The following is a 14,818-nucleotide window of genomic DNA, read 5'->3' as shown; positions in this document are numbered from 1 at the left end:
AGGCTGAAAATAGAAAAGTATACATAAATCCCTTCAGGATATGTCTCCACTCACACTTGAATTGCCTGTCTTTTTTTTGTATCTGTTCTATGAAGCATGAAGTGTACTCCTTGAGTGTTTTCCTGTTTGCTGCTGATAATTATGCTAGATTGTTTCTTTGCTCTTTTTTTTTTTGCAAAGACAAGAGAGACAAACCAAAAAATTCACTTTGACACATCCTTCACAATGTCTAAATGTTCAGCGCTTATTAAGTTTACCAGGGAAATGCAGATGAGATGAAATCCCTCAGGTGCAGGGAGATGGTTCCGTGTTTGCTAATACAGCATATCTGCCTTTTTTTGACACACTTTTCCAGGAAATCCACTTATCACACATTTTTACAGAGAATAAAGGAGCATTTTGGGCAAATATTGATTCAGTCTTAATGATTTTGCATCCCGTAACAGATGCAAATGCGATAATGCGCCGTCAGTCCTGTGATCTCAAAATCCATTTGCAACAACTTGGCTTGTAAAAAGTTTTTGGCTCGCTCCTCCTGTGGTCAGTTTGGACTGAACTTCTCAAACTGCTCCTGCAGCAAAATCCACCTCTTCCCCATCTATCCATATACTCAGTATGTTCTAAATCTAATATGGTTAAATATGCTGCTTTCAGCAGAGCCTCGAGCTTGAGAAGATGTATTTTGCTCAAAAATTGCTGTACACAAAAGATGTACTGATAAAATCCCACCGACTTTCCAGTGTGTGAGAGGAATGTGAGCTTATGGCGGCCTTCACTGAGAGAGTGTGAGTTTTGGACAATGTGGGTGAAGAGAGTGAGGCACAGGAAGAAAATAAAAAGGTAAAAGGCAGAGCACAGAAAAGAAAAAGGGGGAGAGTGGGAGACAGGTTGCATCAAACGGATAGATGTAAGAATAGAATGAGAAGCATTCATTTGCATACTTCATATTGTCCTTTGTTGTATCGGTTTGGTTCCTTTATTAATGACTTACTCAGGGTGTTGCCATTGATACTGGTGATATTTCAAAGTACCCCTCAGTTATCATTGTGTTCAACACTGGTGGCAGAGAACAAAATAACTTGTGCGGCGTCATCTTTGATCAAGTGCATACCTTACAATAGCAACATGCAGTTCACTGTTTTAGAAGAATATGGACCTTGTGTAAAAACTTGCAGAGAGAATCATTCTTAAGGTTGGAACAAAATTCACAAGCTGTCCAGACCCGATGTATGAGTCATGCACAGATAATCTACCTCCCTTCCCTTCCAAAAAAAAATCCTTGTTTGACTTTAGAATTTGAATGCTTTCATCTGAGTTAATTTGGAGATTGAATATAATACCAAAACCAACTAAAATGAAAGTAAATGAAAACAAACCTGATACAAAATAAACATTCTGTTCACCATGCAGTATCATCGTGGCAGAGAAGAGCAACAGCTTTCTATTCCTCAGATTTTCTGATTTTATTGGCATGTTTTGATGCAGCAACTTCTACAGTTCAGTATTTTCTGCAGTTCTCTGTCAGGGGACACATCCTCCAGAGGAACATCACCCACTGTATGATATTCTTTGTGTTATAGTATGTCATGAATATATATGCTTATCAATACTACATGGAGTGAAGGTAAAGTATACATGGTATATTCATACAAGCAGGCTTCACAGAAACAAGTACATGAAGTTAGTTTAGGAAAAAGAATATGACAATGTTCTAGCCTGAGGCCCATTGCTTTTCAAGTAGAGTCCACAAATGGATAATGTGCTGATTGTCTCAGTCTCTTCCAGTGGATTGTAATCAAAACAAGTTTTAATTGAGGTGCTGATTAACCTTGCTGGGCTGCCGACGATATGCATGATTAGTAAGATGTCGAACTTAATCATACGCAAGTTACAAGAGAGAGAAGGAACGCACTGTGAAGACAGGCCGAGTTTAGTGACGGAAGGAAGAATATCAGCAAAACAAAGCAGATCAACAGGAGGAATCAGACAGATAGTTGGAAGAAGAGGGGAAGGAGAGGAAGTGTAAGGAAGGAAATTAGGAAAGAGATGAGGGCTGGAATCTTACTTTGGCTCCGAAACGAGTAAAAAAAAAAAAACAACAGAAGATGGGAAGGTTTTGGTGCAGGTCAGTTCAAGGTGGAGGGAGGAGCGCTTGAAGAGAGAATATCAGCAGCAGCCCGTTACTTTTGATGAATGGAGGTCAGGGAGAAGGGAGAAAGGTGAGCCGATAAGGGGTGATAAACCGCGAGGATAAACAAACACAGACCTCAATCCTTTACTTCTAAAGACCACCCCGAACAATATGTGTGTGCAGCCCACTACCTGCCCAACAATAGCTGCATACATGGGCAGAGTGATAACACGGGCTTCGTGAATCTGCATCCGTACAGTTTTCTATTCTCGCTCACGCCGGAGCATCAGTGACTGATGGCAGCCTCCGATAGGCTTGTGTTTAGGAGTGAGCTCCTGATTAGAGACATTCAAACTTGAATTGTATTGCAATTTGCAGTCTTTGAGAGCAAACTGTGATAGCATCACCACTTTGAAGTCGGCTCTTACTGAAAACACCTGAAAAGGTGTAACCTCCCTGTCAGTGTGGCTCCACTTTAGCATCAGCGGCCTGTGCATTGCATTGGGTTTCCATCTGTCACTGCCATGGCCAGGAGGTTCATTGGGAAAACTGCTGCGGCAGTTGTTTGGACATGAAAAACTCAAACAAAGACTGGAGAAAGTCACCAGTATATTTATTTTAAAAAAAGCCCCACTCTTTTCCAAGTTTACTTACTGAAGCTATTAGACAAAACACCCCTTTCAAGGTGAATGAACATGCCATCTAGATAAAGCTGAACGTGCCCAGATTGACATGCCAAGTCCCAACAGGGTAGAAATGAAGTGCATTCAAATGAATTCTGCTGGATAGCAGCTGGTGCCTGCAGCTGACGCTCTTGTTGTTTTTCAATCCCTCACTTCACACCACTCTCCCCCGTTCCTGTGCGCTGAAGTGAAAGGTGTGTGAGGTGGAAGTATTGACAAGCTTGCCAACTAGAAAAGGGATTTGAGTATACTGACGGTGAGGACATGATACTGTCAGGGTTACGCCAGCTCACTTACCACGCAACTCTACACCGCCCCTAAGGATGCCGGATTTGCATCGCGACGGGACCTGTCTTCTTGGATATAATGAAACGCTAAGAGTTTCAAAGTCGAATCAGTTTTATAATGGTGCGAGGGAAGTCCTCATTATGTGGTATCCAGCACCAGGAAGCTTTGAATGAGACACCGGGCCAATTTGCTGTTGTCCCCTGCTCTTCAAGGCAGTTGTGTTTTTTGATGTGCCAGGGAAGTGTGCATGCTGTTAGCTGAGATCAGCTCTAAGTCGGGGCTCTATGAATAGAAATAGTTTGGTAAATACACGCTTGGTTTTGTGCTCATTCATTTTTCTGCCACCCCACTGTTCTTACACCCAACATGTAACATTTTTGTTTTACACCACCTCAGCTGTCTGTACGGTTGGTTTTTATTTATTTGCTTCCAATGACCCAAGTTTAACATTGGCTTTGCATTGAATAGGCCCACAGCTTTCCACAGGACTCACAGTGCAGTATGCTTCCATACATGACAGTATCCTGTCCTCTGCCTCTGCAGCTTTGCCTTGTTTCCCAGCTTTCTCTTCTATTAGTCTCTGAGTGTTGCATTCACACAGTGACAACAACCACCCACCCAGCAGCAAAGGGGCTTTTTTTTTTTTTCTCCTCCTCGCTCGACTGCCCCTCCTCTATGGCGTGGCTGTGTGTTTACTGCTCCTGTGTTGTTTTACAGGCCCAGCAGGTGTGGCCAGGGTTCGGCAGCCCGGGCCGGGAACCAGATGGTTTCATGACTCAGGTGCTCCATGCCTGGCTAACCTGCCAGCTGCAGGTGTCTGAGGCCCGGCCTGATTGATTCTCTCTCTCTGTCTCACAATCTCTCTCTCTCATTCTCTCCCTCCTCTCTCTCTCTCTCTCTGTCTCTCTCTGCCTCTCTCTCTCTCTCTCTCTCCTGGCTTCCTGGCTTCATCTCTGACTGTGGATGTAGCCAGGCCGGGATGGGTCAGCCAGACCTATACTGAGGTGTGTGCACTGACATTTACCTTGATGGAGACTGAGGCAATGCAAGATTGAAGGGGAAAAGGGAAATGTAGAGTGGGGAAGGAGAGACGGGAGCCGGATGAAATGTCAGGCTGTCTGGCTGACTGGCTGGATCGTTGGCAAACTGTCCAGCATGCACGCAGAGACGTAGACACATGCATATGCAAAAGACACTTGCACTGAAACTGAGACACATGCGTGCTAGCCGACTAGCTGGATCACTGGCAAATCACTAGACATGCAGACAGCAGGCAGTCACACCGACACACACGCCTGCACACACTCAAAAGAGACACAAACTATACTGAGATTATTTTATCGGTAAATGAAAAAAAGAGAGGCAGCTGCTGACTAAAGAGACAGTCTACCATTTTAAAATGAATTTAACTCGATAGGACTGCCAAATGTTTGGGTAAAAGTCTTCGGGCACCTATGAATTGTACAGCTCAGTAAAAAAAGAACTAACAGCAATTGAAATAATCTCTTGACAGGAATGTGTTCTCTCTTCTTTGCTTTGCCTTTCTCAATCCACCTTTCTCCTTTCTTCCACTGTCTCATCAAGTTTACTCACCTATACACATACTGCATGTACACATACTCACACATCATTTCGAACAACTGTCACAGCCTGTCTCTCAGCCACTTTCCCCCTTACCCTCTTCAGGAAATATCAGCCATAGGGGCCCTTTCCATCTCTATCTATCAGATGCATTGTGGATTCTTGAGGCGGTATTGATTTCCACCAGAGGTGACATTTACTGTGTGCTCTGCCAAGTCATTGCCTTAATCACCTGACTGCTCCTTCACACTTGAACTGAATCAGATGTCAAACTCTCAAGTGATGAGCTGACCCACTGCTGCTCCTCCCGCGTGAATATGGGTTGACCAACATCATAGCTACAACAACGACAGCGACCAGAAGCCACTCAGACATGGCCTCTAGTCATCTGCTCCCCTCATTTTAATCAATACTGCTGTATACACATTTTTGTACAGCCTGCTGTTACATTACATTTTACACCATTTACTTTCCACTACATTGCACAAGCACTGACCTTGTGATGATGGCATTATATGTATGTATGTATGTGTGTGTGTGTGTACATATATATATATATACACACACACACACACATATATATATATATATATATACACATGTATATATATGTGTGTGTGTGTGTGTGTGTGTGTGTGTGTATATATGTATGTGTGTATATATGTATGTGTATATATGTGTGTGTGTATATATATATATGTGTGTGTGTGTGTGTGTGTATATATGTGTATATATATGTATATGTGTGTGTATATATATATATATATATATATATATATAAATAAGTAAATTTAAAAAATAATTATATGTATAATTTTTTTTTTTCATTTACTTATTTATTTTTTCTCCACGTAACAGTAAACAAAGCTTCTTTAAAGTTTTGCCATGTCTCGTTCTTGCACTCTTCATTGAATGTACCGTAGAGGGACGGCATGATCTATATGCTGGAAGTGAAGTGTATGGATCTTTTCTCCTGATTGAGCATTCCTTGGCCGCACTTAGAGAGCTAACATAAACCTAAAGACCTGCACTCCAAATGGCTGTCAATAGATAGCTGTATTTATTTCTCCCCCCATGCAAACTGATCTATATGAAATCAATCCAGCCCTCATGTCTTTTTCTCCCTCCTTTAGGGCTCCTTCTCTTTCTCTCACTTTCTTTCTTTCCCTGCAATATTTTAACATAATATTGCTGTATTTTGACGATCCTGAACCAGGAGGACTTGTTGCCCCAGGGGGTACTTTAGGAGTTTTTTAGTTAGCCAAAAATAACGATTAAATGGTTGAAATAAGATAACATCCAATAGTATTTTCATGATTATACAGTAAAATAGTCAATTTAACGTTGATTTAACTGAACACGGTTGGATGGAGGTGAAAGGTTTCGAGATGTTGTAGGTAATCATTAACTTACTGTAACTGCTGCAGGATGCCTGTAAGCCATACTGTGAGTTTATTTATGTGGATCCAAAGGATCCAGACTCAAACGATCCTGCTCTCTGACACTTATCTTCTGAATTACAAGTCAATTTGTACTTTAGCCCACTGCTCTCAGTCTCTCACTTTGCTCACACATGCTGCTAAATGCTTTGAGATTTATTTATCTCTTTGGCTGTGTGTCGATCATCTCATTAAGCTGGTACACAATGCACAATTTTCTGTGGGTCTATAATAATTGTTCCTGCTGGATAGATATTGTTTTCATGCAACCAGGGCTCTTTGTTTTCCATAGACCGGACTACAGTAATCCCTCTATGTAGTGCTCTGCTCTGGCAAAGTCACACCAAGCCAATCACTGCACAACAATGATGCTTTCACAGAGACGGCAAACAGACAAGACGCTGAAGCTGAAGCACACAGAAATCAATTAATGTCTCTCATCAGACCCCTCAGGAGAAAACATATTTTGAAGTTCATGAAGAGGTAATTTGTGTCCTCCACAAACCAATTCACGCTGTGTCTGTATTTCTATCCGTATGTGTGTGAGTGTGTTGGCTTGCAGTGGCAGCCGTGCTCTTGATCACTGTTTGTCCTCAGGATTCTCAGTGAGCATTCCTATACTGAGATTTAAAACCTTGACCTCTCTTTTCTTTCTGTTTGTCTAAAGGTGAAATAAGCCACATCTCATCATAAAAGTAAAGCCATTAAAGTGCTTTTGAGTGCATTTAGTGGTATTCCATTTTCATTTTCAAGGCAACACGCTAAAGATTTCGTAGGAAGTGTAACAAAACCCCTCCATTTTGAAACAGAACTTGTTTCAAGTGCACCAGTGAAGTGCTGAATAATTAAATAATAATTAAATAAAAAATGTATCTCAACCATTAAAAAAGCAAGATGCAAGCTTAAGAACAGAGGTTGCAAAGGGTCCAGGTAATGAGGACGGCATAGAAAACAGACTTGACAAATCACAACATAATATATTCTGAAGTATAACCTTTGTTGACTCTAAAATGAAATTATACATTACATTACATTAACAAAACAAAAAAAATCTTCTAACTTGGTAGCACTCATTGTGTCATTGTATTTCATGGGATGTTTTCTTAAAGGTAATTTTCTCTACCTGCTGTACATCAAGGTCAGGATTCAACTATTACAATGTCACAGGCAAACTTTCATTTACATGTTAGTTTTTCAAAATAAACCTCTGACTCACAGCCTGTGTGTACACACATGCCCATATTTTGTTCTCGTTGAAACAGATGTGGATGTTTATATTCACCGCACACTAATCCTCGTGTGCGGATAACTTAAATCCATTTAAATAAAAAAAAAAAAAAAAAACAGCCGACAAGCTTAAACACATATATGAATCACATCCTTTTATGTGTGTTGCATACAGTCGAGGGAGCAAAGCAAGCACACAGAAGCATGAATGCCCACAGACAGAGATACAAAAGCCTAAAGAAAATCCCGATAAGGATCTTCCTCTGTATAATAATGTCCACACAATGTGTCTCTCTATACTTTGAGATTATATTTTTAATTACTTCTTCTTGTGTAAAATTGATTTTTCAGAGTCTTAGAAAGATGGACAGTGTTGATTAAATGCCTCAATTCATTCTGCCAGGCTTCAATGACATAACCTTCACATGTATAGTGCATTCATAAATGGTTTCCTGATGGACAATATCGCCCATAATAATAGTCCCCTTTGCTAACAACATTGTCATTAGCATTGCGTTGCCTTAATGCTTTCGCTGTCCTACTGTGAGTAACTGGGGCTGTATTGTAATAGTTTCCCCTTAATGGACATTAAAATGGGTGTTCATGTTGTTAAGTCCCGCTGAGGGATGTACTTAATGTCTGGTGTGTTTGCAGGTATCCTCTTGCTTGTGTGCACGTATTGCCGTGTGTGTGTGTGTGTGTGTGTGTGCATATGCTAATGTTTTTTTCTGTGTTTGCACGTGTGTCCCATATACCCTTGTCATGCCAACAGCCCTCTGGCCCTTTAGTCAACTTGATTGAGTTTATGGACCAACAAGAATTGTATTCCATCTTGTCAGGAAGCCTTGTGATAGAATTGAATTACCATTTTGACACCTGCAGGAAAAGCACCAAGTCCCCTGGGTGCAGTGATTACTTTGCAGGAACATTACATGTAATGACCTCTATGGCTGAACGTCTGCCAAAGCTTGTTCATCATGCAGACAGATCTCCATAGTGAGCCTAGATGCTGCTGTGTGAAAGTCTTGTAACTTGCATGACATGCCATATAACTGTCATTTCAGTGAAACCCAATGACATATTTCATGTTATCTCTAGATTTTTCCCATCAACAGTAGAAAATATGTCTTAGTTCCTCATTAGATGACGTGAATAGCCACAACTCGTTGTTACTTAGCTGTGAACTTGTTTTTAGATATATACTGTACTTCAGTGATACTGACATAATGCCAGTTACCATATAATGACAAAAATGAGCCGTTGCAAAGTTTTACTCGGTCATAGTCTCCTTTGTCTTGGACTGAATCAGTCATTTTACAAAAAAGACACTTCAAGTGATTCAAGAATAGAAACATTTGGTAATGTATGTAATTGATGAGTCCCATATTTATTTTGGTAATATTCCTTAAAACAATGTTTCCTCTCGCCGGGAAGGAAACGATACGTCGTGCTGTTTCACTGTAAGTCTTTCACTGAATAATGCCTCAATGCTTATTTCAGAATCCAATTATTTTTTTCCTTGTCACTCTTGATATCTCTGAGTTACTAGAGGAGGGGTAGAGAGGTATGAAGATGAGCCAGTGTGATGTCACTGGCTCACACTGGCGACGGATGGCTTAGTTTGGCAGATGCGCACCACTTATATCTAATTACAGCACCTACTGTGTGTGGATAACCCAGCAATTTTCCAGATTGTCTGTTCCTACATAGGCTATTTGGGTTTGTTGGGTGTGCTCATCATCATCCAGCTTCTCTGTTTCAGAGCAGTTGTATCTGTAGCATGTCTGTCCATTTTTTCAACACATATTTCTGCATCTAAAGTGGTTCTATATTGTATAATGGTACCAAATAGTAACTATTGCCGAATCATGAAGAGCGCAAGGTTACTTATTTCTTGACCCTGATAACATGAGTGGGGTTCCTCACTATTGGGAATGCTCTCCTCAGAAGCCTCTATATCATGTCTCCAGTCAGCACTGACTGGCAGTCATGATGCTTGTGCTGAGGCAGAGCCACTTGCCTCTTAATAAGCAGGATTGATGCAGTGCCACTTATCACTCAAGATAAGATCATGTTAAACTTTGCTAAATACAAAAATTCTGGTGAGACACAAGGGTTATTAGATACAAAACCACAAAGTGTCTCAATGCTTTGCTATGGATTTATGGTATTATTGCACCGACTGCCAGCCTAAGAGTTCCAGCCCTTCGATGAGAGGCCAACCACAGAACAGTGTGTGGTAACATGCAGTCAATAGAATTTAAAATTCTAAAAAATGAGGCCCTGCTCACAGCAGCATAAAGTAGGGTCATTCAGCTGAAACAATGAACCTGCCTCAACTTTAGCACAGCTGCACCGTGATGTCATTCAGCAAGGCGTTGTGCTGGCCAATCAAATGCGTGCACATGCCCATTCCTGGTTGATTACTTTGAGACATGAATGACGTTTACTGCTTACCTGATGATCATCACAATGAAAGACAAATGATTCTCCCTGTGCAAAGCTCCAGAGTTAAAAGAGTGACTGTTATCAGTGTGCATTCAGCCTGACTGTTTGTAACTCTGCTGATTGGCCGACAATAGAGATTATCTAATTAAATAAAATAAAACAAGCTGAGCCTGAGGCACAAGTCATGGGGCTTTTCTGAAATTCCGCGTCTTTGCAGCTGCTTGCGTTACTGCTATCACATCAGTTAGCTTAATAGCAACATGTATGTAATTGTAATTATTCACTCCATCTGTCTTAAGTTCCTGCCTGAAATCTTGGCTGACGTCTTGGCAAATACTTTGACCTGAACTTAGTCTGACAGACGGTGAGCTTTACATGTGAAGAAAATGTAATGCTTTGTAAATTATCTTGAGAATCGACCACAGTGCATGCAGTCATCCTCACTGCCACTTCAACCTAATGTGATGTCAGATACAGGAGGAAGACCCATGAATTTGTAGAATTTGAATAATGTTAGTAATAATAATTTCTTTACATTATTATTTACAATAACAGACTAAAAGTCACAGAGCTCAGCTGCCTGCTTGTAAATGGGTCAATGTTAAAAAAAACAACAACAAAAAAAACATAGCACAAAGTGTTATAAAACCACAATCATTCAGAAACAGCATGAGACACATGTCTTTGAATTATTGCATCACATAGCGACACACAACATGCGTTGTTTTTGCTCTGCTGTGTATCTGCTCCTAGACTATGTTTGGTCTCTATCCAAGAATTAGTTTGGGCACGGTGCTTTTCAGTCCGTTTCCATGGGAACATCCACCTTTTTAAAGATGGAGGTTTTTCACATGAGGGGTTAAAGTGCTTTTTTTTTTCTTGCATATTGTTTTTTGAATTGAATAAATGTGATTTGCAGAGAAAATGGGTCAATGAAAAGTCAAGGAACACACTGTTGAGGAGTTACTTTGTTTTAATTTGAATTGTAAAATGGTTGTAAAACAATCATATTACTTTCGACCTTCGCCTCATAGTGTTAAGGGAAAAGAAGCAAAAAGCAGCTATTGAAAATGTTTATTTTTAATCAAAGCTTGCATTGCCAAACCTCCGCAGCCCGCTCCTCACCTCTGCTCGAAGTTGGCTGTAGCTGGCTGTTTGAGGCAACGCTAGCCACCACTGGTGTAACACATTCAACCTCCAGCCAAACTTTGCATCAGATTGGTTGAGTTGCATTGTGGTTAATGTCAGATCCAGATTTTGACGGTGAAGAATCCATGAAATAAGCATTACCTCAGCTTCTCTTTATTTTGATTCTCTAAAAAAATAAAATAAAAATAGTGTCCATTGAGAGTCCAAGAATGTTATTAAGGTGTAATGCTAAATGGATTGCTCTTTTAATGGTTGAGATACATTTTGCTTGTAAAAGTATTGATTTTTTTCCCCCCTTTGTCACTGCATATTCATGTGTCTGCTACAGCCTCATCTTTTTTTTTAATTTTTTTTTTTATTTAGGATTATTGAGGATTAGGTCTTTAGAAGGGAAACATATTTATTTAGTTATTCTATCCCCCGTGCCTGTGCCTGTCAGGTTTATCTGCACAGAAACCATGTGTTCATGTTTATTATTCTGACTTGTCCTTTGATCTGTTTGTTGCAGGTTGCCCGTGTGGGCGGCCAAGAGGATGGAGGCCATGAGGGCTGTGTACCTGGCTTCCAGGTCAAACACTACCAGGTGGCGTACAGTGGACCTTTCCAGAAAGGCCAGGCGCTTATACAAGGTCAGTAAAAAAAACAAAGGACAAGCAAACTTACGTATTTAAAATTACTTTTTCAGAGCAAAGCGGGGTCAGGATGATGGTTTGTGTGCGTGTGCATGTACAGGTTTTTTTTTTTCTAGGCATTCATTAGAATTCATGGGAATTCTTATCACAAACAGGAGATAGAACTACAACAACAAAATTAACAACAACATAATTTGTCTACAGATGAATTATTCTCCTTGATTGGATGATATTTACAATAGTCCTTTGTTTTGTTCTTCTGTTCTTACCCTGAAGACAGCTTTGGGCTGCTCAGTTACCCGTGCATGTGTTGTGTGTGTTTGCCTTTGCGACTATATTACTGGAGTTTTTCAGTCCCACTACACCTGTTACCACGCTAAAGTCGACTTAGCCTTCTGGAGAAGTCCCAAACAGCCTCTGAGTTGTATTTTCCTTTTAATACAGAAATGAGTGTTTGATCTCAGCAGATTTATAATGAAATCATTAAAGATTTTAAGAGGGGAGTTGAGAGGACGGTCTCAGGGCACACTGTGTCGCGGTCGATCTCACAGGGGCTCAGTTCAATCTCTGAGCCACTCACGAGGCAGCTTCATCACCCTTTTGTAACTGCAGAGCCTGGACAGATTCCCCACAGACTCTCAACTCTCAACTCCATATTGCTGCCGTAAGTTATTGGTCCAGTCGGCTCCTGTGGGACCCTCTGGCAAAGCCTACCTGCACAGCTCCACTCAGGATCCACAGAGATCAGCAATAATGTCTGCAGGTCTGCTCCTCTGGGGCTGTGAATTATGGCTGCCGACAGGTCTCTCCACAGAGATCGACAAGGTGCAGTCAACTAACGGTAGGTTTACTACAAAGCTGAGGAAGTTTTCACTAATTCATTTGTTCAATAATTCATTCACTTTTGCACCGAGTTGTTGTTCTTTTATTTGTACAATATGATGAAATACAATGAAAATCTGTGAATCAAAATGGAATAATTTATAGTCTGTTAATGTAGTCTGTCATTTATTGTGACTTGTTTTCATTCCATTCTCATTATTCAGCCACTTTTTCTTTTTTATTTATTTCACAATGCCACTGTGTTGCTCTCCACATTATGAGGCTGCATTGGTAGAATATCATTACCTGCTTCAGTGACATATCTGTGTACACACAAGAGTAACACACTTTCCTCTTTTATGGCTGGAGTGTCAAGCAGAGCTTGTAGGGGTGTTCTTATACAGCACAAACTTTTTGCAAGTGGCACTCCATTGACAGACAGCTTTCCCAACTAAAAATACATACTTTCCTACCGAGACCGCCAAATATGACAAATCTGAGCATTTTCTCCTTCAATCTTCTTTTTCTTCTTCTTCGGCTTTATTGTGCTTGATTCGGTCAGTCAGTGAGGCATTTTGTCATCTGGAGGTTCAGTGGTGCATGTAGTAGGAGACAGAACTCAGTTCTGCTTTAGTGCTCTGCTCTGGGACGACAGAGTGGTTCTATTACCTTGAATATGCTCCTGTCAGCAGAAACACCTCTCACCATGGGGGGTCCCACTGCTCACAAGTTATGGGCAGAAGCATAGGCATTGCACTGCCCACACACACGCACACACACACACGCACAGTACAAACATCAATATATACTACATGTGCATGCTTATAGTGAATCTTAAAAAAGAAAAATCTGAGACACACATGTAGATGGAAGCTTGCATGCATACGGTAGACTATGTTGTTGATTTATAGTTGCACGTAACTGCACAACAGACACGCTATATGGTTTCTTTAAGTGTCTTTTAAAGATTCAAAGCACTTGCACTGACACGTTGCCTCTGCAGCTACTTAAGCTTAACAGCATGCTAAAAAACAATAAGGTCATAATGAAAAACAGAAAACTACAAAGGATTTAAGTATTGAACTTGTGTGTTATGCTTCTGCTTGAATGGATTGATTAAAGGCAAGTGTGTTAGCTTCATAACAGCGATCAAAGTGAGGCAACAGTATGTGCACGTCAGTGCGTCTGTTTTTGTACATGGTGTGCAACGTGCATGTATGATTTCAAAGAAAAGCGAATGGGAAAGTCATTTGTTAGCACAAATATTTCAGTGCATTCACCAGTGTGCATAGATTTCAAAGGGAGCCTTGATACTGTCTTACATTCCCACCATCTATTTTGTTAAATTTGAACAAATTGTCTGGTGAGTGTGAGTGTGATTCATACAGAGTGCCAGAGGCTGCAGCCAGGCCCAGTGACACATGCAGATTTATGTAAATTCTGCTCAGCCCCGTGCCACCTGCTGTAGACCTCCCTGTGTAATTACCAGTAGAGGGGCGGTCTGTTAGTGAGAGATACCTGTTGGCGCAGACCTGGGTTCAAGGACATCCATCTTGGCTAATGGCCATATCCGGGAAACAAACACACATTTAGTGTGCCAAGATTCACTCTTTCTCTGTCTCTCCCATTCCTTGTTCTAGTCCTGCTCTGCTTTATCCTTCCATCACTACTACTAATATTTCCTCTCACTGACTGACTGTCTTTCTGCTCCACTCCTGTCCACTCTCTGTCTCTTCTTCCTTGCTGGTCATTCCTTGCATGAAAAAGTGATAAATGTGAAAATTGAAATGTAAAAGAAAATAGATAAGGCCAGGGTCAAGATTGGCAATACACAACATGTCTCTTTCTGCCTCACCTCATGACCCCAGAAGACTCATCAGTTCAAACAGTAGAAATATGTAGACCGTTGTACTGGCGTGTTTTCATTCATTTATGGCATGTGGAAGATGCAAGGCCCTCATTGGAAATGGTGCACTCCTCTTCCAACGCAGCTATTCGCTATTTATCTAATGCTATTTTGTGATTTCTTTCAATCTGAAACAGTCTGAAACTATCTCATGCACACTCGAGGTTGATCCACTTCCTAATTTCCTACAGAAACTGTCAACAATTGTCATGGAAAATCTCTTTCATCCAAATATCTGATGTATCAACCGATGATTCGAGGGATTACACTTTAACTAAAATCTCTATATCTCGGCTCTGCTAGATTGAAGTGTTACACTATTAAACCGGAATTGCTTACAGCCTACTGCTCAATTTGGAAACCATTCTGAACAAAGCAGAAATTAATTTGAAAATATGAAAGGCTTAATAGAAAAGCCTGGAAATTGCTTCTTTCTTTTTAAACCAAGGAATTGAGTTAATGCAGGTATAAGAGACATTTGATCTGATATTGAGAATACAGTTTTTGCAGTT

At 40.7% G+C, this 14,818-nt stretch overlaps 1 protein-coding gene across 1 annotated transcript in view; it reads left to right on the top strand.

Moving 5' to 3' along the window:
• Positions 1-14,818, top strand: part of cdh13 (cadherin 13, H-cadherin (heart)) — a 288,979-nt gene that overhangs the window by 66,144 nt on the left and 208,017 nt on the right. The window contains exon 2 of the mRNA XM_070830937.1: positions 11,455-11,575. Within this exon, the coding sequence (XP_070687038.1) occupies positions 11,455-11,575 (121 nt within the window). The remainder of the gene's footprint in view (positions 1-11,454; positions 11,576-14,818) is intronic.

Source organism: Pempheris klunzingeri, chromosome 5 (assembly GCF_042242105.1).
Source record: "Pempheris klunzingeri isolate RE-2024b chromosome 5, fPemKlu1.hap1, whole genome shotgun sequence".
NCBI lineage: Eukaryota > Metazoa > Chordata > Actinopteri > Acropomatiformes > Pempheridae > Pempheris > Pempheris klunzingeri.
The sequence above is the reverse complement of the archived record's forward strand: the minus strand, read 5'-3'. Positions and strand labels throughout refer to the sequence as shown.